Source organism: Notolepis coatsorum, assembly GCF_963971535.1.
Source record: "Notolepis coatsorum genome assembly, chromosome: 16".
Lineage (NCBI taxonomy): Eukaryota > Metazoa > Chordata > Actinopteri > Aulopiformes > Paralepididae > Notolepis > Notolepis coatsorum.
In genome coordinates this window covers 65399168-65424499 of record NC_140180.1, presented here as the reverse complement: position 1 = coordinate 65424499, position 25332 = coordinate 65399168, and the positions used below count along the sequence as shown (strand labels likewise).

At 41.0% G+C, this 25332-nt stretch overlaps 1 protein-coding gene across 1 annotated transcript in view; it reads left to right on the top strand.

Moving 5' to 3' along the window:
- Positions 1-24649, top strand: part of LOC311242545 (uncharacterized protein) — a 33868-nt gene extending 9219 nt beyond the window's left edge. The window contains exons 3-6 of the mRNA XM_084331513.1: positions 21890-22007; positions 23198-23303; positions 23552-23798; positions 24325-24649. Coding sequence (XP_084187639.1) covers positions 21890-22007; positions 23198-23303; positions 23552-23798; positions 24325-24497 — 644 coding nt within the window. The 3' untranslated portion in view covers positions 24498-24649. The remainder of the gene's footprint in view (positions 1-21889; positions 22008-23197; positions 23304-23551; positions 23799-24324) is intronic.
- The last annotated feature ends 683 nt before the right edge of the window (positions 24650-25332 follow it).

Below are 25332 nucleotides of genomic sequence, written 5' to 3'. Positions count from 1 at the left end.
TAGATGTAGATCTTTAAAGTAGTAGTCCACATATTTAGGATTTGTCTTTATAATACTATTTAAAAGTATGCTAGTGGAAGTCTAGAATTATAAGAGGATAGGTCACAGCCCCAATGTTCTCATGGAAGCACTGGGAGATGATGCTACTTCTTACAAAGTGATTAGTCTTTTAGTGAGGCCAGGGGAACATTTGAAATATTTTCTATGATGATGCTGATCTTCACCGACCTCTTCTTATAATTCTAGGTGGAAGTCATTCAAAATCCCTGTCCTCTACGTCTGGTCTGATTATGGGTCATTGACGGATAAGACTTTTCAATAGGCCAATTTTAAAATACAAAAAATAAGGATATATTTGGCAATTTTTCAAACATTTGGAATGTAGTGTATACATGCATTTATGCAAAAAAAAATTAAGAGATTTTAGTGTTTTGAAAGTTGAATTAATAGGACATGGTCTTAACCCTTTCTCTGCCACGCTTATGTACATCTTTATACCATCCTCTGCCAGCTCTATTTGTCTATGGAGAAGTTCCCCTTCTTTGCAGGGCTATACCTTTTTAAATTGTATTGCTAAATTGACATTACTATGGCCCATTCAACGTCAATTATCTATCGTTTAGGATGTAGCAACGTTCTACTTTTTCATTCACATATTCATACTAAAATACGGTCTAAAGTATAAATATGTTTTTATCGTTTTCTGCAGCATTCTGCAGAACGTGATTTATAGCCCTAAATGCATTATATTGATGATCAAATACAGTTTGATAGCATAGTATACCAGTGATTAATATTTGAGCCAAAACTGATGGATATTCTATTTTGAATTTAGTACAGTTATTGACAATCATTGGTTACCCCGCATGACAAATGGTCGCCCCAAATGATGAGAGTAGTTAAGTCTATTTAAAATGTTACACAATGCAGTTCAGACAAAAGAAAACTGAACAATGTTTTTATTACAATCTTTTGGTGGTCAACAAAAATATTCTTCAATTCATTCAAATATCACAAAAGTAAAACATGTTAACATGCGAGGGCCCTCTTGAGGAAGATTTTCCCACCTGCACTTTGGCGACCTCTACCGGCTCGTGTGTGTGCATATATTTTAATTAGTGCTGTCAAACGATTAAAATATTTAACTCGATTAATCGCAAATTAATCGCATTTTTTTTTTTACCTTAAACGGATCTTTTTCAAGTTCCAAGTTTTAATACTTTAATACATTATCAACATGCGAGTCAACAAATGCTTGCTTTATGCAGCCATTTAACACAAAAGGATGACCCTCATGCATTGCAAATTTGCATCAAATTCAAAACAGAGTGATGCACAAAATAATAATTTAAAACAATGAATAAAGTGTGCATGAAATAATAGGGGAAAGAAAACGTTAGGAACTTGTTACATTCACACACACAAGGGCTGATTAATCACACACACCCCTCTCTCCCTCACACACACTCTCCCAGCTCTCTTTCTCTCTTGCCCCTTCCTCATCTCTCTCACCCCCCTCTCTCTCTATATCACACACACACACACACACACACACACACACACACACACACACACACACACACACTTCAGAAACAAACATAGTACCAATGAGAGCATCAATAATACACAATGTGGAACGCCCTACCCAAAGCTGTAAAGGAATGTAAATCACTACCCACCTTCAAAAACACTCTCAAAAGAACACCTACGGGAGACTGCAATTCAAAACTGGCCCCTACAAATGTCCTAACCCAGTTGTACAATAAAGACCAAGCATGGCTTTGTCAGTATTCCAATGTACAGCCCCACCCAACCCCACCCCACCTACCCAACCTCCTCCAATGTACAGTTTCCATGTCAAATGTATGTCAGTATTCCAATGTACAGTGCCCCCCCCCCCTACCCAACCCCCCCCCCCCCCCCCCCCCCACCTCCAATGTACAGCCCCACCCCACCTACCCAACCTCCCCCAATGCACAGTTTCTATGTCAAATGTATATACTCTTCTTCTGGATTTTTTTTAGTATCACAAACAGTACTGTATTTGAAAATCTGGTATGTCATAAATGTATAGATGTAGCAGTACTGTCTATCTGTATGTCGTGTGTGTCATATGATGCATTGAAAATGGAGGACCCTGATGGAAACAAGACGAAAGTATTTCTCAGGTCTGCATCCTCTTAACAATTGTATGTATTGAGCTGTACTGTACTGTACCCATTCTGCAATCTGTTAATAAACTTTTCAATCAATCAAAACCTGAGTGAAGTCTAGTAAAAAAAAATTTTTTTTTTTTTTTTTTAGTTAATCTTGAGTTAAAAAAATTAGTGGCATTAATAGAATCGGGAGTTAACGCGTTAATATCGCGTTCACTTTGACAGCCTTAATTTTAATACAATATATATATTAACGAATACGAATTAAAGCGCTATTTGTTGCCTGTCGATAGCCATTGCAGGTGACACAATCCGTTCAGCGGTTCTCGAGTTACATGCCGATATTTGAGGTGTGCGCCGAAGTACACAGTGTTGTACAAATGCAACACCGACTCCCGGGGCTCTAGCTCCGTCAATCGTTTGGCACGGTAGGTTACAAGCTTCGTCAGGAACATTCAAATATCACAAATGTTAAAAACATTAAACATTCAAAAAGTTAAAGTGAACATCTTCCCTGGAGTTAGACAAGAAGATGCATACCTTTTTTGTCTCTGTGCGTGCATTTTAGCTTTGGGAATAGATGCTCCGTTAGCATAGCTTAGCTTCATCACTGGAAGCGAGGCAGGACAGTAGCCTTACAGTGCCTTACAGTGTATTGCAAGGTCTGACATTGACCAAACTTGATATGCATGACCTTGGTGGGCTCTAGGTCAACTCCTGAAAAGGGGGTCAATGTCAGACTTTGCAATCAAAAGTTAGGGGGCTAATAACCCTTGCCATAATTTCAGTGCGCCCCTAACTTTTGATTGCAAGGTCTGACATTGACCCCCTTTTCAGGAGTTGACCTAGAGCATGGCATGCTTTACGGCCTGTATCGGATCGGAAAATACTTCCTGTTTTTCCGATATCCAATCCTGTGAATTTGGCCAGTATCGGACCAATACCGATACTGAGTATCGGATTGGTACCATCCCTAGTTCCTTTTATATTATCTCATGGTAAACTGCAGGCATTTCAAATTGAGGTGCATGTTTTAACAAATCAGGCAACCTGAACACCTAGAATAAGAAGCACACCAAAAAACAAAACACTGATATTTTTTACATTTAGTTAGGCATGCACAAGGGTTAAATTATTAATGTTCGGTTATGACATCATACGGTGACATCGCGAATGTTCCAGAACGTTCGATCATGACATCATACTGTGACATCAGAAATGTTCTAGAATGTTCGGTCATGACATCATACTGTGACATCACAAATGTTCCAGAACGTTTGATCATGACATCATACTGTGACATCACAAATGTTCTAGAATGTTCTATTATGACAAATAAGACGGTTCAATGACTATCTAAATCCAATCAATATTCCTAATGCCGTTTCAATGTAAGGTTATAAACATAAACATTCATACAATATAATATAGCTTTGGCTCCTACAGTCAACATTCCCCAAAGATATATCAAACACGAAACAAACTTTGATCAGATTATAATGGAGATGTTGCACAGTGCAATCCACTGAACATTTATTGTTGAAATATGTCACTGTTGATCATGAGCTGGATATATAACCTATGGTTTCAAGGGATGTTAAACCTACTGTAGAATCAAAGTAAATGTTAGTCATCAAATCCTCATTTAGAGGTAGGGGATCCACCACAGCTTGCCCTGCTGCTCTTCTCTACTTCTACACCAGCCAGAACTGGTGGAGTGTTCTCCATGGATGGTGGTGTCAGGTCCAGCATCGCCTTTTCCATCTTTTTCCTTCTCCCTGTAACCTCTGGATGCAGCCTTCTCCCTCTCCGATAGCTCATCTGACTTCACATGGAATCTTGCCCTGTTGTTTTCTTCTTGCTGAAACAATAGTGTATAATGTGATACTAATTCTGGTGGGCTAAATTACATACAAACTTAAGTTCAAGATATTACAGAAAAGGTCATTCCTAATCCTACTAACATGACAGTTTGAAATACACCAGAGAAAGATATACTGCATGTTACCTATAGTTTTTTTTTACCTCTCTTTTCCTGGCAAGATAGTCTGCATTGACCCACTGTCTGTAGTGAGCAGTCTTCTGTTTGCTTGTTTGTGCCATCTAGAAAATAGGTTAAACTAGTTAAACATGACTAATACATGTACAATTACCTAAATGGAATGTCATGCTATACCGTTTAAAAAATGTTCTCATAAGATGGTACAATACTCAAAAAGAAACGTTAATTCCTAAATAGGAATGAAAAATTACAGAAATGTTGAAAAATATATGTTAAAGTATACAAAGAGTTATGCTAAAACAAAGAACTTTATGTATATAAAACATGAATAAAATATAAATATACAGAAACTACAAATACAGGACATATATCTATCATCTAAAACACTCGGCAGTGGTCGCCCCACATGATACTCGGTCGCCCAGATGATGTTTTTAAGTCAGTCAAATATTACAGGCTAACCATTAGCTACAGAAACCAAACTAGCTAGCTCTTACCACATGTCACTATCAAATTCATCATCAAAATATAGATTTTCAGATGAAACGTATTATTCACAGTTTTGGGGCGGTCGTCCCACAAGACATCCAAAAGTGGCAAGTACATTACAGCAGTTAAAAAAGAGATTTATTTGCCAATATGAAAGAGACTTACTAACCTGCTAGTTGTTTCTCTGGGTCCCTCACATGTGACTGGCTGATGCAACATCCTGTCCTTGAGGTGGTTTCAAAATAAAAGTCCCACAATTGTGTTTTCTTGATGGTCGCCCCAGATGATATTTCATAAAATTAACATATGCGGACAACATTCGTTTGTATATTATGATGGAAGTATATGTGCAAATGCTTCATAATTGTGTCAATGAATGCAAAACATGTTTGAAATTATGCCAAATAGGGCAAGGGAAATATTTATACTGAAAGTGATTTTAAGCCAGTTGTCCAAATAGAAGTCAATGCTGGACGGTCGCCCCACATGGACATTTGACACTTCAGATAGCAGAAAAATTACCAATAACTCAAATGTTTGGAGGAGTTAGAGTGGGTCTGTATATGGGGAAGGTATTAGAGATACATGTAATCTTTTTATGAATTTTAATGTTTTTTTTAAGGTAAGAAATTCAGTGGGACAGAAAAAATAGGCGTCACGTCATTGACCAATTAGGGGTGGAACGGTACGCATTCGTCAGTCACCTGAACTCAAGTCCAAATGCACAGGCACTTTGTACCACAAGGGCTAGCACCAGCCGACAGGCACGTTAACACTTTGAATGCCACTCACGGCTTTTCTCGGGTTATTACCCCCCGGGTTGAAGGCCCATCACGAGAATATTATTTTTTTTATTTTTTATTAGCGATCTGAAAACATATTGCATCATGCGAGCCTACTGTTGGAGTTCCAGGCACCCCCGGCGCTCGGATGTGAAAAAAGCGCCCCCTATCGTCTCCCAGATGGTAAATCACCCTTTTGGATTGGACTCAATGAAAATGAATGACTCTACATTTTACTTCTCACTCATGCAACCGGCGTCTACCAGCTTCATGCTGGACTTTCAGAGCAGCGGGGATTATGTGTTCTACTGTATACACGGTTGATCAATAAAATTATCGATTTTTTTCGAATGGTGATCAGGAATTGGAATAATCCATTTGGATACCATCTGATCTCGGGTAAGGAATCTATCAGTCTTAGGATAATCAGACTCGTTTTCACGGATATATAAGCGTTTCCCCTATATGTGATATAGCTGTAAAAGCCATCAGGAAATAAGAGCAGCGATTATCAGCGCGCGGCACGAGCGAGCGTGCGTGTGTGCGCACACATATACTATCGATTATCTAGCATTTATTTGAAAACGATTCATAAATAGGCAGATAAATGACAACATTCTAGAATATTCCAGTAAAAGGCGATTATCATAGAATGGGGTTTTTTTCCGCGAAAACGAGTGATTTTTAAAATGCTATCAAACTGAAATGAAGCGATAAAAAAACAATCTGCTTTGACAATGTTGACTGGAAAATTTGTCTTTGATAAGCGACTGGCAGATTAGACACATAGCCATAATTTAAAACATAGATTAGGCGATATTAACGTTAACATTGGAGTGGATTTGGGCATTCAAGGGGGTAAAAAGGAAAACACGGACTGGCTCTCAAAGTGTTAAGGCAATATGCACTTTAAACTGGAACACTGAGCTATTTATTTTAGGTACTGTAGCATTTAATTTTTATTGTTTGTGTAAAACTTTTATTGTGGGGATTGTATTGCATGTATTATTGTGTTTTTATACTGTATGTGCTGGCACCAAGACAAATCCCAATCAACCATGTGTTGAAATGGCAATAAAGTTATCTATTCTATTCTATTTGGGTGGGTGTAGCACGCTATACACCACATTCTTGGCTACCCCACACCCACCCAACGGTACAACGTTTTTACAAACTGGCCACTGTGGGCAGTACATTAGGTAGGCAGTGTTCACAGATCATTGATTAATCAAAGCTTAAATACTAATTGCTTGTGTCCCCCTTGTGACTTAAAACGCTGGCCAAATGGCAATGAGTACCCATGTCATTTTCCCCCAGTGCCTAAATACGATTTCAGACTGCCAAATTCATACCAACACTCACCAGGCAAAACCCATTTTCCATAATATGTCTCCTTTTAAACTCTTAACTCCCATGATAATCTAGTTTTTCCCTTTTCAGCATTTTCCATTAAAATACAGTGGTTGGCATTGGCCCTCTGCTTCCATAGCTCTGTAACCATCCAAATTCCAGGGGGAGAAAAGATGGCTAAGTGCTAACCATGTCGAAAAGATATACTGGAAAGGTAGTCGCACACCCTTAGCCTCAAACGCACAAATAATTTATTAATAAAGTCAACTTAAAGTCTTGTTCAGGGGAAATATACCTGGAATATACCTGTACACCCCTCGGTATTACTATTGAATGATGTTTTTGAGTTTGCAGTGAATCCACAGCTAAAGAGATTGGTTTTATCGGGTATCACAGTAGCCAAAAAGCTGATCGCATCACGCTGGTTTCAACCGGAAAAAATGTGCCGTAAAGTTTGGTTTCTTACATATCTCGATGTAATTTACCATGAAATATCTACAGCAAGAATTCTGGGTCTCAATGAATCCAAAATGTCAATGTGGTTAGAAGTGGTGGAGAGAATAAAAGCTAGCTTATAATGGTAGTGTCTGGTTAGGTGCGAGGGATAGTGGAGGTACTTCTCAAGGTGGGGTCCGGGAGGGGGGGGTTCGAGCTGAGCATATGTGTGTAGGGTTTTTTAGATAACAGGTATTAGGGGTATATCTTATATAAGACAACTAACTAAAATGTGATCTCATTGGATGTGCCCTGACAATTAATGCTTGTATATCTTATCGTGTGTTGTCATGTTGTTTATATGTTTGTTTAAAAAATAATTAAAAAAAAAATACAAAAAAAAAGTCTTGTTCAGGGCACAGCATTGAATTTAACACCCTGAACAAGACGTGTCATGTCGATTTACGTACTTATTCGGCATTCTCGAACGGCTTTGTATTGTAAATTTGTTGTAGGATTTACGAACTCGAAAAGGCAGTTGTAAGTCGGACAGACCGGTGTGCGCCCGTGTTTTCAACAGCTTTCTCTGGGACAAGTCATTTGGGATTGCCGATACTTTGCATTTATAGTCCTGACTCAATGAGGCATTGTGAGCATTACGCCGCAGGCAGACCAGACGCGATTCAAGGCGGACGGGCGGGCGACCGCCGCTTCACTTCCGCTCCCATGTTAACGGACGTAGCTGTGCCCACTGGCCGCAAGCTGGCGCGTGACTCGCAGGGCGGAAGCGATGGTTTTCGCTTCAATTGCATTCAGAGGCGTGCGCCACGCGCATTTTCACAGAAATACACTCAATATCTGCATTATTACCACACATATAGATGTTGTTCAACCAGCTAATGTGTCTGTATCTTTCCCAATACAAATAAACCATATTACTATACTTTTTCAGTACAGTCTAGGGCTGGACGGTATGGTCCAAAATGTATATCACGGTATAATTTGAAGCATAGATGGTAACGGTATATATCACGGTATATTCATTTATCTTAAAATGTCTATATGAAGGGGTAAGACACTGGTATGGCAGCTATTACTGTACTCTTGTATTACTAGGACATATTTCACATAGTACAGAGGTATTTTAAGAACATTTATTGTGCAAAACTGCAATAGAAAAATGCAAAACCTTTTCTGAAGTTACTTCCATCTCTGAAAAACACTTTTTTCATGAAATACAATCAAATCAAGCAGCACAAAGTGAAAATAAAAACTACAGGAGGTTTATTTCCCTCAAACACAATAACTCCAACATAACTTAACTTTAGTGTACATGTTTGACAACGTGGAGAGAGAGAGCGTGATGTAATAAGTTTGAGGTTTGAGCGTCCTAAGTTGCCGTAGTTGATGATGTCACACCAGGATGTCATTGTCAACACACCGAGTTGGAAATGGGAGCAGCCCGATGGATAATGTGATATAAAGAAACGAATAGCGAATAAATGTGAAGTTATCTTTTAACCTCTTGTCAAGCCTCATCAATATAACACCCCCCCCCCCCCCCCCCCCCTTCATCACTAATGGAACTGGTGCCGCGGAGTCACGTTAGAACGTTAGCTTAGCGGCTAACGTTAGCCTGTTGCTGTGCTAAAGCAAGTCTCTCAGCCTCCTTAGCCAAATTGAAATGCCAAAACTATATGGCAAGGTCCGTGAGCAAGTGGAGAAAAACTCAGTACAATTAAACACTATGCAACGACCACTGCAAACGTTGAGTGAATCGTCAAGTAACGTTAATGTCATTGCTACTGCTGTGACTAGCTGCTCTAGTCCAGGGGTTCCCAAACTTTTCAGGCCGCGACCCAAAAATAGTGGCCACTATTATAGGAGGTAAAAAAATAAAAAATTATAAATGGAAATGTATGGTTGAAACATGCACACGTTCAAACGCACACACACTAAGCATTGGAGGCTTTTAACCAGGGCCGGACTGCCTGTATCAGTTCCACAACCATTCCTATTTCCGGCGTAGGCCTGATTGGCCGCGACAGGCACGTGACCCGCCGCGGCCACGCCCCGCGGCAGCCCCAAGACGCGGCAACGAGGCTGCTGTGTTTCACCGCCGCTTTCCGCCTTCAACGCCGCCCGCAGCAGCAAATTTGCACGAGCGCAGGATTATTTCAGTGTGTATCATGCAATCATTTATCATTTAACATTTGAAAGGCATACATTGTTGTATGAAATAAAATAGTATAGAGACATATGTACAGCGTTCGATGCAGAATAGAAGTAACTGAGTTACCATACAATATACAATACGCTATAGTGCAAAGCAGAAATGGGATGAGGTACAATTTACAGTAAGGTGATACTATGCAATGTACTAATATACAATACGGCTCACTTTTCCCACTTCAATGACAGAGCCGCTGTTTAATAATATTGTCGCGGCGGAGCTCCGTCGCGGCAGCATTATGTAGCAGTAATCCCCCCTTTTTTACTATCGACAACTAGCTCAACTGGCAGCGCTGCCTTGCTGTGGTCACAAGTTCGATTCCCTTAAATTTTTTTTTTTTTTTTTTTTAACATGCATTCTTTTGCCGGTTAAGTTTAGGCATGTTAACTTTAAGCATAGTATATTGTATGGTACAGTAACAGTCTCTGGAGCGCAACAGTAAGAAGCATTTGCACTGCAACGCATACACCTTACTGTAAATTGTACCTCATCCCATTTCTGCTTTGCACTATAGCGTATTGTATATTGGTACATTGCATTGTATATTGTATGGTACAGTAACAGTCTCTGGAGCGCAACAGTAAGAAGCATTTGCACTGCAACTCCGAAACAATGCTTAAAGTTAACATGCCTAAACTTAACCGGCGAAAGAATGCACGTTAAAAGGGAATTGAACTTGTGACCAACGGACCGGAGGATCCACAGCAAGGCAGCGCTGCCAGTTGAGCTAGTTGTCGATAGTAAAAAAGGGGGGATTACTGCTACATAATGCTGCCGCGACGGAGCTCCGCCGCGACAATATTATTAAACAGCGGGCGGCTCTGTCATTGAAGTGGGAAAAGTGAGCCGTATTGTATATTAGTACATTGCATAGTATCACCTTACTGTAAATTGTACCTCATCCCATTTCTGCTTTGCACTATAGCGTATTGTATATTGTATGGTAACTCAGTTACTTCTATTCTGCATCGAACGCTGTACATATGTCTCTATACTATTTTATTTCATACAACAATGTATGCCTTTCAAATGTTAAATGATAAATGATACACACTGAAATAATCCTCCGCTCGCGCAAATTTGCTCCTGCGGGCGGCGTTGAAGGCGGAAAGCGGCGGTGAAACACAGCAGCCTCGTTGCCGCGGGGGGTGGCCGCGGCGGGTCACGTGCCTGTCGCGGCCAATCAGGCCTACCCCGGAAATAGGAACGGTTGCGGAACTGATACAGGCGGCCGGACTGGGGAAATCATTCAGGCCAGGAAATATAGTGCAAAATATAGCCCCAGTCAGGCCACTTTTTAAGCAGGGGGTCTGGGGGTCCCCCACCAGGACATTTCTTGTTACAAAGACTTCATTTCCTGCATTCTGGTGCAGGCATTTTTTTTTTTTTTTTTAAATGCCAGTGTTTGTGATGGCATCACAAATTATTGTTAAAAAACAGGCTAGCATTATGTGTGATTAGCAACAACACTGATTTTGATGGATTTTCAGTTTTTTTGTAATGTCAGATTGAAAATAATACAATCTTTTATTCAACTTCAGCCCTGATCATAACACCACATATTAATTTTATAATTCTAACCCTTTAAATGCCAGTGTGTGTGATGGCATATATTTGCAATATATCAAATGCAAAGTAGATTTTTCTGGGGGGGTTTATTACAGGCTAGCATGTGTCAATGATTAGCAACAACAGTTTTTTGTAAGGGTCCCGCCTCCACCAATCACATGCGGCTCCTTTTGTGTGTGTGTGTGTGTGAGAGCAAGAGAGAGATAGTTCTCCAACTTGTGTGAGTTGCAGTGATCTCCTGGTTGTTCCCCACCTAGGTTATCTCTAACTATTGCGCTGCTGCAACTAGAAACACTGTCCTGGCCTGCTGCTAAGTTCAGTGGCCTGACTGCAAAAAATTTAAATTAAAAAAAAAAAAAAATTGGGGATTTTAATATTATTTTTTTTTATCTGGCGACTTAATTTTTTTAAGCAACATCAGAGTGGCTAAAGAGCCGCGTGTTGCCGACCCCTGGTATAGTGGAATATACTGTATTAATATGCCATATACGGTCTTATTTATTGTTGGTTTGATTTATGCCTATTGCTAGAACTAAATAAATGTGTGGAAAAAAACTGCTTAGTGAGGCAGCCTCAGCGCACAAGCACACACACACACACAACTTACTTAAAATCCCAGACACAAGACTGGTGACGAAGGGAAACGAGCAATTCGCAGTCGCAGCGCCGACACTCTGGAACAAGCTCCCACTCAACTTGAAATCTGCAAGCACTCTACGGACCTTTAACACTTTCAGAGCCGGCCGTGTTTTCCTTTTTACCCCCTTGAATGCCCACATCCACTCCAATGTTAACGTTAATATCGCCTAATCTATGTTTTAAATTATGGCTATGTGTCTAATCTGCCCGTTGCATTATCAATGACCTATTTCCAGTCAACATTGTCAAAGCAGATTGTTTTTTTATCGGTTCATTTCCGTTTCATAGCATTTAGAAAACCCCTCGTTTCCACAGAGAAAAAAGAGGTTTCCATGATAATCGCCTTTTACTGGAATATTCTTGAACGTTGTCATTGTTCAGCCTATTTATGAATCGTTTTCAAATAAACGCTAGATTATCGATGGTATGTGTACGCATGCACGCTCGTGGCGCGCGCTGAAAATCGCTTCTCCTATTTCCTGACGGCTCGCACAGTCAAACAGCCTATCACATAATCACATAAAAGCTTATATATCCGTGAAAACAGGTCTGATTATCCTTAGACTGGTAACATAGATTCCTTACCTGAGATCAGATGGTATCCAAATGGATTATTCCAATTCCTGATTGCCATTCGAAAAAATTGCTCCTTTTATTGATCGACCGTGTATACTGTAAAACACATATTCCCCGCTGCTCTGAGAGTCCAGCATGAAGCTGGTAGATGCCGGTTGCATGAGTGAGAAGTAAAATGTGGAGTGCAGGTTTTTTTTTTTCATTCATTTTCATTGAGTTCAATCCAAAAGGGTGAATTACCATCTGGGAGACGATAGGGGTGCTTTTTTCACATCTGAGCGCCTGAGGTAGCTGAATTTCCAACGGTAGACTCGGTTGATGAAATATGATTTCAGATCGCAAAAAAAATAAAGGAGAACAAACGAATATTCTCGTGAGTGGGCATTCAACCCGCGGGGGGTAAACACGAGAAAACTCGTGGATGGCATTCAAAGTGTTAAGGCCATGATCAAAACCCAAACCCACCTTTTCACCATGAACAATCCATGACCTAGTTTTGTATTGTAGTATGACTGGTGTATTACGTTCTATCTGCTTGGTTGGCCTCCATGTATTTTTTGTTTTCGTAGTGTTCCTGTCTTTTTTTATTTATAAAAAAAATTAAATAAAAATCAGGATGCGCCCCGGGCCGATGTAACTATTGCTTGAGGGGCGCAATATAAATAAATGTATCATATCATCACACACGTATTGTATATGTGCGAAATTAATCGTTCCAGCAAAGTAGGCTTCTATTATTCGAATAACTTGTTTTGACTTATTGTTATGTTTCTTCTTGACTTGTTTAAAGAAGACGTGTACGGCCCATGGGGACATAAACGTGTGTCGGGCCTTACAAATAAATTTGATTTGATTTTTATTTGGTATTATAGTAGTATGTCCTACTGTAGAACATGACATATTGGCATGACATCTCATTTAGTAATGTCAATGCTGAACGACTGGCTTATAAGGAGCTGGCAGGCCGTGTCTGAATGCAAATTCAGGTGTACGAGAACGTGCTTTGCCGTTTAAGAATGAGTGACGTATTCATGGAAACAAGCTGCTTTTGGCCACTTACGTAGACCGCACGGAGTAGGGCTGCACGATTAATCGATTTTAAATCGAAATCGCGATTGGGAAGGATGCAATTATCAAATCGCAAAAAAATTTAAATAAATCGCAATTTTTTCTTTTTTATTTATTTAACCAGGAAGTTCCATTGAGATACAAGATCGGTTTGGGAGAGGGAGGTAAGGTGTTTTAGATTGTGTGTTGTGAAGTTTAGACTTCAGAGAGGGAGAATAAAGTACAGAAAAAAAGGTACCGGTATCGATTCCCAGGTAAAAAGAAACATTTTCAGGCTCTGTGTCCTGAAAAGACCCACGCGTAGGCCAGATGCAAGCCGCATTTTACAATAAACCTCTGTGGGGCTGTTAACAAAAAAATTTATAATCGCAAATTTTATCGCAATCGCAATATCTGTCAGAAAAATCGCAATTACATTATTTCCCAAAATCGTGCAGCCCTAGCACGGAGTGTTGGTGTTTTATGTAAAATAAGACACATTCTAAACCAAAAAACACTGTATACAATTACACTGTACTGTACACTCTTCCTACCACATATGAACTACTGTGCAGAGGTGTGGGGTGATACCTACAAAAGCACTCTACAGCCAATATGCACCATGCAAAAAAAAAGCAATAAGAATAATCAACAATGTAGGATATTATGAACACACCAATAACCTATTTATAAAGCTACAAACATTGAAATGTATGGACCTAGTTGATTTCAAAACTGCCCTCATTGTATACAAAGCCAGATACAAACTAATCCCAGGCAACATTAAAAAAATGGTTCAGAGACAGGGAAGGAGAATATAACTTAAAGGATAACGCCAACATTTTGGGAAATTAGCTTATTTAACATCTTCCCTGAAGTTAGACATGAAGATGCATACCTTTTTTGTCTCTGTGCGTGCATTTAGCTTAGGGAACAATCGCTCCGTTAGCATAGCTTAGCTTCATCACTGGAAGTGAGGCGGGACAGTACCCTGACGTTCCCTGACAGGTTTGTTGATATTCTCATTCCTTCAAAGGATCTGAACCGATTGAAGTTTATGGATACCATGACTTAAAATCCTCTTACCTTGACGATTAAAAGCCTCCCCAATTTAGAAAACAGTAATCCAATGGCTGGTATTGATAATATACTACTACCTACTGGACACTCGGAGCTAACCGGAGCTAACGCAGAACAGGATGTGTAAAGTAAATATAATGACTTCCTTTCTGGGGTTTTCAAAATAAAAGTGTGGCGTTTATAGCAGCGGAAAACGTTTATTTTGTACATTATCTAACGTTAACACGAACCTAAACTAACTTTAGGTTAGTTGTAACGTTAGTTTAGGTTCGTGTTAACGTTAGATAATGTACAAAATAAACGTTTTCCACTGCTATAAACGTCGCACTTTTATTTTGAAAACCCCAGAAAGGAAGTCATTATATTTGATTTACACATCCTGTTCTGCGTTAGCTCCGGTTAGCTCTGTGCGTCCAGTAGGTAGCAGGCCATGTGAGCGGCGCGGAGCGGGCGGTTTTGACGTGAGCGAGGAGTGGGTTTTAAAATGAGTCTGCGCGACGTCCGGAGCGAGAGTTCTCCTCCGCTCCAATCCACTCCAGGCCGCTCACAGTGGTTTAACACTGTTGATGTAATATATACATGCAGTACAATGCCAAAGCAACAGATGGCGATGTACAAACATGAAGGCCATTTTCAACCAATGAGAAGGGTGAACCTGTGATATCCTGTTCAGGCTTTGTCACTCACTCCTGTTAGAAAAAGTATCGACGCCATTGTTGTTGTCGTTAGCTTACATGCTAACGTTAACTCTTTCAGTGCCACGCCTGGTTTTCCATTTTACCGCTTGAATGCCACCATCCGCGCCAATGTTAACGTTAATATCGCCTAATCTATGTTTTAAATTATGGCTATGTGTCTAATCTGCCCATCGCATTATCAAAGACTATTTTCCAGACAGTGCTGTGAAGGCAGATTGTTTTTTTATCGCGTCGTTGCCGTTTCAGAGCAGTTAGAAAAGCCCCCGTTTTGATATAAAAAACAGCTCATTCTGGAGCATTCTATGAAAATCGTCTTTTAGTGGAATATTCCACAACGTTGATATTCGTCGGCCTTTTTATGAATCGTTTTCAAATAGACGCTAGATACTCAATATTATACGTGCACGCACGCACATTACGGCCGCGCGCGGATAATCGCCTCGTTGATTTCCTCTCGGAGTTTTACATTGAAACCGAAAGAAGACATTTCACAAAACAGCTTATAACTTCATCAAACTTACTCTGATTATCCTACCACTGATAACATAGAGTCCTTACCTGACATCAGATGGTATCCAACTGGTATATTCCAATTCCTGATCACCATTCGAAAAAATCGATACGTGTATGGATCCAACGCGACACAGTGGATCTCCATGATCCGCGGGGATCTGAGGCTCCAGAATGAACTCTAGTAACCCCGGCTGGATCAGTGAACTGGAAAATGTGGAGTACCGGATTTTTTTCCCCATTCATTTTCATTGAGTCCATTCCAAGATCACTTATGTCATCTGGGAGACGACAGGGGGCGCTTTTTTCCACAGTGATCACCGGCGCAGCTCGGCAATACTCGGGTAGGCTCGGGTGATGCAATAATTTTTCAGATCGCAAAAAAATAATAATAATAATAATTCCGAGAAATCTCGTGAGTGGCTAGCAACCACCTATAAAAAAACACGAGAAATCTCGTGAGTGGCACTGAAAGAGTTAATGGCAGCGACCATAGCATTGTGGCTCGGCTAGCCTATCATCGCTTAATAGAGCTAGTGAATGGATAAACAACGTTATTTAACATTGCAGAATGGGTACAATTACAATGCGGCTCAATACAAACAATTGTTAAGGGGCCCAGGGGGTGTAGACTGTTGTAGTTTGAGCTAATTTACACCATGCTCCAAAAAGAAAGAAAAAAATCTGCCGAGCGATCTGGAGCGGGGAGCGCTCGATTCAAGGTGAGCGGGGAGCGAGCGGAGAGCGACTTGGGGGCGGGGTCAACATGAGCGATTAGCGGAGCGGACCAAGCTTTGAAGAGCGGATTTCTCGGCCGCGCCGATCCGCTCACGTGGCCTGGTAGGTAGTAGTATATTATCAATACCAGCCATTGGATTACTGTTTTCTAAATTGGGGAGGCTTTTAATCGTCAAGGTAAGAGGATTTTCAGTCATGGTATCCATAAACTTCAATCGGTTCAGATCCTTTGAAGGAATGAGAATATCAACAAACCTGTCGGCCGGGGAACATCAGGGTACTGTCCCGCCTCACTTCCAGTGATGAAGCTAAGCTATGCTAACGGAGCGACTGTTCCCTAAGCTAAATGCACGCGAGACAAAAAAAGGTATGTATCTTCTTGTCGAACTCCAGGGAAGATGTTAAATAAGCTAATTTCCCAAAATGTTGGCGTTATCCTTTAAGAGGGAGAGGGAATCTTTAACAATCAATGGTACACACTACGCTGAAAAGCATGTGCATATGTTTGTGGAGTGGAATATTTTACCAGTAAACATATGCACAATTTAAAAAGCAGCTTAAAAAATACACTAGAGAAATACAGAAATTAGTAATGAGGATAAACAAAGTAATGCTATATTGTGTTATGTAGTTCTGTACTGTATTCACTGCTGTCATGTGAATCAAGTTTTTATTTTTTTCGTACTATAAGTAAAAGTATATTCTATATTGTATTATACTCAATTATGTTATAACTAGTCAAATTAATGGAAGAACAAATGTAAATGTAAGGGGGTAGGGATCTAAGCTTATCTTCCCTCTACTCCTTTTTTGGACATGTCTGCTAACTATATACATTGCTCTTGACTTTTTTTTAATGTTTTTTTTTAATTGTTTTAAAAAAAAAATGTTGTGTGTTATGATTGTTCTGTTTGACAGAGCTAGATACCGTGATTTGTTTGAAGGAATATGAAGAATACATGTTCAAAAATTAAAATTCATTCATTCATATACTGTACATTAGGGGTGTAATGGTACCGAACCGCTTCCGTTATTATTAATTTGAATATAGAAGATACAGTAACTGCACACTACATCACCCCTGAGTGTAACATGGAAAGCCACATTCTGCAAACATTCCCCTACTGTACCACAATCGTACAGAACTGACTTCAAAACCAAGGTACATACTCAACCATGGTTTTTGTGTACCGTTACACCCCTACTGTACATGTAGACAGTAGAGATACACAAAGGTCAATAGTTCTATCGAATCTGTATCGATACGCAAAATTCAATAATTAACTTAGTCTGGATAGTTATTTTTCCTGGCATTTGGAGTAACTGAAGTGTATTGACTTTATATTTACTTTAACCTGTTAAGCCTTAAGGTCCCCCTATAGGGGGAACCTGCTTTTCTTTATCATAAATCGATCGATAGAGACTGTATTAGATCCCCAATTATCATGGGGTATCATTGGAAAGCGACACTCATTGGCTACAACCCTGTGCAAAGATTTTCGAGATCGCCAAATGATTGACTGAGCTAGAGCCCCGGGAGTCGGGGGTGGTAATGTGTACTTTTGCGTACTTTGGGGCACGCCTCACATATCGGCATGTAACTCGAGAACCGCTGAACGGATTTTGTCACCTGAAAGGGCAATCGACAGGCAACAAATAGGGCTTTAATTCTATCTATATATTGTATTAAAAGAAATGCACACCCGAGCCACTAGAGGTCGGCAAAGAATCGTCCACATGTGGGCCCTTGGATGTTAAGAGGTCAATGTTTTTAAATATTTTCTTTTTGTAGCCAAGAGTAAAGACCATAACCCTATCAAAAACAGTAGTCAAAGTGTATATTTTCATTTTTACCGATGTTTTATACGATTTATCGGAAATACAAATTTATCGGAAAATGCTAATTATCGTAAAAACCGCAAGGAAATGACTAAATCCAGATTCATCCCTGCCATTGGAAAGAGGAGCATTTTCCCTATCCATAGATGTATGATTTGGCCATAATAAGATCAAGTTCAAGGTAAAATATGAATTTATAATTAAAATCGATTATCATTAATGACTGTATCTACAAATCCTTCTGTTTAATCATCTTCCCGTGGTTCATTTGCTTAGATTTATTGTACACATGATCTCAATAAGGTGGTGAATGAGCTCAGTGAGCATTTTTTCTCCTACCCGTATCAATTTTTGATCAAAGATGCATAAATCATAATTTATATTCTCCTTTTCTTCATTACAATTTACTCAAGCCTAGTAACAAACACAATATTTCTGACACTGGAAATACATACCCCCAGGTCCCTAGATGTTCCTAGATACCAAGAACATGCAAATTGACCTTGCAGAAGTGGAGCAATCTTCCATTTACTTAGGCATGTACCTTTAGGCGAAATACGGCTTACAGCTTATTTAAGAAAACTGCAATGCATCGAGGGTTGTTTGATAACTGAATCATAAGAACTAATAATCTGAATGGAATCGTTAGGTCTGGTGATATTCTCCACCCATAGATGCAAAAATACTGCATGTACACACTGGAGTGTATAAGTGTATGTGCGTGCACATTTGTTTTGGTCTCACAACTGCACAGTGATGTGCACGTACAGACATCACATGACTCACACAGTTAAATCACCTTTTGACCACGTTATCCTTTTTATTTATATGTATGCATATCGATGAGCAGATGACTGATTTTCTAGTCTACACCCTCCCCAGACCAACAGAGGAGACATGAGGTAGTCTACACCCTCCCCAGACCGACAGAGGAGACATGAGGTAGTCTACACTCTCCCCAGACTGACCGAGGAGACATGAGGTAGTTTACACTCTCCCCAGACTGACAGAGGAGACATGAGGTAGTCTACACCCTTCCCAGAACAGAGGAGACATGAGGTAGTCTACACCCTCCCCAGACCGACCGAGGAGACATGAGGTAGTCTACACTCTCCCCAGACTGACAGAGGAGACATGAGGTAGTCTACACCCTCCCCAGACCAACGGAGGAGACATTAGGTAGTCTGCACCCTCCCCAGACTGACAGAGGAGACATGAGGTAGTCTACACCCTCCCCAGACCGACAGAGGAGACATGAGGTAGTCTACACCCTCCCCAGACCGACAGAGGAGACATGAGGTAGTCTACACCCTCCTCAGACCAACGGAGGAGACATTAGGTAGTCTGCACCCTCCCCAGACTGACAGAGGAGACATGCCGTAGTCTACACCATCCCCAGACCAACAGAGGAGACATGAGGTAGTCTACTGAGGTAGTACTGTAACTCACACTCATTGTAATTACAATATTGTGTTCTGCAAATTATTTGAATGACTTTGGTTCTTGAAGTGGTATTTCTATGGCCAAATGGCCAAACCTTGCAGTGAGTAGGTGCATCTGTCTGTCTTACTCTGTATCTTCTCATGGATTATTAGCAGGGGTGTTGTGGAGGGTAAACTCACCTAAACTCACATTAGCTGGTTATCCACCCAGATCAGCGACTGAAATGGAAATACAGTAACCTGCCGTTTATTTTACCTCTGTCACTTAATTCTTTGTGCAAAGCAGGAGCTCTGGGGCACAGTGTTCAGTGCATAATTCAGGTTTGTCCTGTTTGTGGCGTGTTCCGCAAACATGAATTTGAAGAATGTAGGCTGGTGTTTTTTTGTGTGCATGTACATATGCCATATGTATGTACTGTATCAAGTCACGCCCACCAACACCATTGCCTCTGGTACAATGTGTTCTGAATACTACGGTACACACACACACCCAGAGAAAAACACGCGCATCCCGAGAAAAACACACACCCCGAGAAAAACACATACACCCAGAGAAAAACTGAACGTTTCCCTCTTTCCTCTGCCCCCCCCCCCGGTCACTACATCCGTCTTTCCTGCACTCGCCGAGTCGCCGTGTCTGTGTGATTTGAGATGGGACACTTATCCCCTCCATTAGTTCAATTGCAGTGTATGTGTGTGTGTGTCTCTGTTTTTGTTTGTGACTGTGGTTGTGTGAGTGATTGTGTATGTGTGCTCTGTGACTGAGTGTGAGTGTGTGTGTGTGTGTGTCTCCATCATCGCCTAGCCAGTCATTCCACATGCCTGTTGGTAGTGAATAGGTCTTGAGGCAGAGTAAGCCATATGGCTGGGGGCCACGCCACACTTTTAGCTACCTATCAAGTTACCGCCTTTGTGCACCCAATCTCAGCTGTCACCTGAGAGGCTCTGCCGGGTGTGTGTGTGTGCGTCTATTCTTTTGGCCCAGAAAGACTATCCTTAAATGGGCATGCCCACAAACACGTACACACACACACACATGCACACAAACAAGATTTCTTGTATTTCTATAATTGTGAGGACTAGTATACTCTATTGATTACATTAATTTCCTAGTCCCTAACCTCAAACCTCACCACTACACACCTAACATTAGCCTTAGATCTAACCCCCTAATCCTAAACCTAACCCCCTAACCCTAAAGTGGCCTGTGGTAAAGTGAGGACTAGCTCAAATATTGCACCCCCCACAAGTCCTCACTTCTCATGTCCAGAACTAACTGGTCCACACACACACACACACACACACGTGATGGGCATGAGTACCTGAGTGTACTTGTTTAATTACCACCTAGTCGACTAGTGAAACTAACATAGATTGCTTTTTGTTGTGTTTTGAACTGGACTTTTCCCCCCACACATTAGTGAAATCTAACCGTCTAATGATGGTTTAATGGTTTCAATCGGCCTGATGAGGAATCTCGGCATAGTCAGACGATAGAAGTTTAGCTGTTATTCCAATCAACACTCTGAACAAAGACCACACCAGTTCACATATGACAATGTGTTCCTTTTTACTTTTTGAATACACAAGTTTATTTTTCCCCCCCGAGTACTTGGATAAATTACTCTATGCCCATTGCCCATCCTCAACACACACGCAGACACCCAGTGACCCATACAAATGTCCACTACTTTGATAATGAGCTATTTTCTTGCTTCATTCTCTGCTATGGATGCAAATGCCATCGGCTGCAAGTTGGGAATGGCCTCACTTCCTGTTATCAGAGTCCATGTGAATAATGGGTGTACTGGACTTATGAAAGGCTTGGCTTGTCTGAAGGCTGAAGTCGAGGGCTCCTATTCTGTTCTGTTCTTAAACATTTTTTGGTCCATTTGCTTTGTTGTCTATTCCATTTGAACAGCAGAGGGTGCTTTTGTTGAACTGACCAAGGTTAGTTTTGTGTAGACCTTTCTTCGTATTGATAAAATGGAGAGAAAGACAGACTGAGAGATGGGGAGAGAAAGAGAGATTGAATCGGTGAGACACAAGAGAGAGAGAGAGGGAGAGCGAGACAAAGGGAAAGAGAAGGGCCTATTTCCAGCCGGTGTGATCGAGACTAAATAACAAAATGTGTACACTTATAGAACAGCACCACCTGCTGGACATGAAACAGAATACCCTTTTATCAGTCAGCTTCCATAATCTCAACAACAATAAAACAATTGCTGGTATTTATGGGAAAGAACAACTCAAACCATCGCTCTAAAAACTCCTCCTTGGCTTTTTTCCCCCCTTTCCTTCCAGCCTCCAAGAAGCATGTCAGCTGGCTGCTTGGTCGAGACGGAGACGTGAGTGTCAATGTCATCGGAGAGGTGGACGAGTTCAGGTCGTCCAAACTCCTCAAGAGTCTGATGAATAACAGGTACATACTCTCACAACACACCTAGGCTGAAAGCACAATTTGAGTTTTTAATTGCTGTAGCACAGCTGTAGCACCATTATAAAGGCAAGGTTTTGAGATGAGTGATGTTTTCAAATATGTACTACTATCCAAAGATTGTAAATTGGGGTGAAATCTATGTGAATTCATAAATGATGAGGAGAGGTTGTGTACTTCTTTTGTGTTGGGTATTACATGTACATTTCAAATGTTATGGAATTCCTTTGCATCTGTGTTAATGACTGTTGAAGGATTCTCAAAACAAGACTTTTACGGTTTGTTTAGAAGGGTTTGATTATTGATGTCTGGTCAAATTGAACCAAACTGCAAAGTTGAAGCAAATGCTCAGTAACAGACCCCGGTCTGACATGTATAGCTAACTTACTAATAGCGGTTTCTGACTAAAGGTGGAACTGATTTTCCCTCCACACACTCACACATTGTTAATGGTCTTGAACAAATGCCTTGTTTGCAAGATTTAATGAGTGTGAATTTGTCCTTGTGTAATCTGTGATGTCATCCTAGGACGCTGAATCATTGCATTGTGTTAATTACCACTCAGTGAAATGATATCAATGAAAAAATTGCATAGCCTAAAGATTTATAGAGGGATAACATTTGTTTAAAAAAAAAAAGTATAATAATAATAGGTAAGTTTTATGTAAAAATGTTTAATATACTTATTATAGTCAATTAGGTTTTTCATCTCTGAAAACTAATATGGGGGACAGAAATAAAGTTGAGATGTATTTTAGGTGAAATGCCACTTTTTAATGTAATTTGAAGGACCAATTAATGCAGGACTTTTACTTTGATAATGAGCCAAGTGCGTTAAAGATGGCGGCCTCCTTGTTTTCATGTCCCCTGGCCCTCCCTAGCCGGCCAATCCCAGCCTTAGCCAGCATACCTTTGCTGTTCCAAACCCGCTAGTGAGATGGTTATTGACACTTGGGCCTCAGGACACGGCCATCTTAAGTCAAGCCCTCGGCCCGTTGGAACTAATTACAAAGCAGATACACTTTTATCAACTGAAAAAGGTTTTAAATGTTGAAACGTTTAACTTTCATTTCAGCTTGACTAGTATTCCTATAGATTTTACAGTTAAACACATGTTAAAAGTTGAGTGTAGGTTGTTATATTGTGGTGTAAAGGGGAATGTCTTTATCTTGCAGACTGCAGAGTGATAGTATGAATGGCATCCAGACAGTGTCCTTGCAGTCGGAGGGGGAGGCCCGCCAGCATGAATCCAAACAAGAGATACAGCTGCTCCTCGATAATGTAAGCCTGTGTGTATGTGTGTGATATTGACTGTGTGTGTGTGTGTGTGTAGGAAGGATGTGATTACGACTGTGTGTTTGTGCGTGTGTGTGATATTGACCACGTGTGCGTGCGTGCATGCATGTGGCTTTAAAAGGGGGGAGGGTAGCCTTGCCAGAGATAGAGAGACAGACGGAAAGTCACAAAGATGGAACACTGTGCTAGTTGTCCTCTCGGTTAGCAATATGCGTTGTCTCACTTCCACCCAGAATGCCTCGGTGGCGCCAAATAACTCCTCGTCTGAAGAGGAGGTGGACTCAGGCAACACAGAGGGCGACCCCAGGGACCCAGAGGAGGAGGGTGGAGAGTCAGGCACCACCACCAATGACAACGACAACAACAACAGCCCCAAAGGCTGTTCTCCTCCCTACAGGCCCCATTTTAGTAGCCATGGCAACCGGCTGCCACCAAATGCCCAGCTGTCACTCATGGAGAAGCCACGCCCCCAGGACAGAGGTGAGGGAGCAGAGGAGGAGGAGGAGGAGGAGGAGAGAGATTTACCAGTTGATTTTTTTTAACCCTTTCTGGTGTAAGCAATCGTACATCTAAGGGTTTAAAGGGTCTAACGTGCATTTAAACTTGAGTGATACTCGTATTCATACTGTGGTCATGACATGTTTTGCCATACAATATGGCATAATGCCACAGCTCATTGGCCATGGTTGTCATTTAATGATAATCACTGATAATCACCTGCTAGTTGATCACAACTACCGGTTTGTGACCAAGATATCTGTGATTGAATACTATGAATAGGTCACTGGTTAATCATTTGAAACACATAAAGGTTGGGTAGGCTATTATGTTGTCTTTTTAAAAGTGAATGTCTTTATCTTGCAGACTGCAATGATAATACAGAAAAGGAGAGGCCTGGGCCTACTACATGCATACAGATTTCTACATGCAACTAAATGTAGCCTGAATGCACTCATCGATTAACATCTCCACCCCCCCACCCCCCTCTTCTTCTCCACCTCCACAGTAGTGGCGTGTCACCAGGAAGAGAAGCCAGGATTGGGAGGTCGCGTGGCAGAGCTCAGGAAAGCGTTCGGCGCAGGAAGCCCTGCTACCAACCGAGTGCCGGCCTACGCCAAGCCCCCCGTGCCCACTAAACCCCCCCACCTGCGGATAATGAGCACTCCCTCCCTCCACTAGCCCCCCGTAGGACTTATTGTGCACTGCGACAGCCACAAACTGAAGGCCTACAGAATGCGGCAAGCCATGTACATGCAACACTGGCTCTGGGCTCTGCGTTTAAGAAAATAAATGAAGACCTCACACAGGTGGAAAGCACTCAGCTAAAATGAATCTGAATTAAAAAAAAAAAAAATATATATATATATATATATATATATATATATATATATATATATATAGAGAGAAAAATATTTGATCGTAACTTGAAGCTTGAATTGTGAATTAAGATGAACCAACAGACTTCAAAGACTGGCAGGCGTCTGAGTGGGGTGAGAAAATATAGCTTCTGGACTGTGATTCACCTTAGTGCTGAGATGGCTTTTTGTTGGGCTGAATTCAAATTACGTTATCCAACCGCTGAAGTTTGATGGACACTGGACAGACAGACGTACGGAAAAGACAGACGGACGGACCCCCTGGAGTGGAGCAACACTCAATAACTCATGGTTTACCTATTATTATATGAGACACTGCCTCCAACAGGAGATGAAGGAAACTGCACATGAGGGGGTGACCTAGCATAAGGACCTATGGTCATCTGTGTAAGACCCACATTTCCTAATTCATTGGTTTATTGGGTGTTTGCTGAATGAATAATCTGGTATGATAATACAATATAACTGTATGACTACTAGGTCTGGTTTGAAAGGGTTGTGAACAGTTGGAAGTATGGAAACATTGACATCAGACATTAGAAATGACAAACAAGCTTCTGTCTCAGCTATGGAACTTCACTACAGGGGGGGGTAGATATTATATCGAGTACAACTGCCCCCCGGGCCTGTGGCGTTGG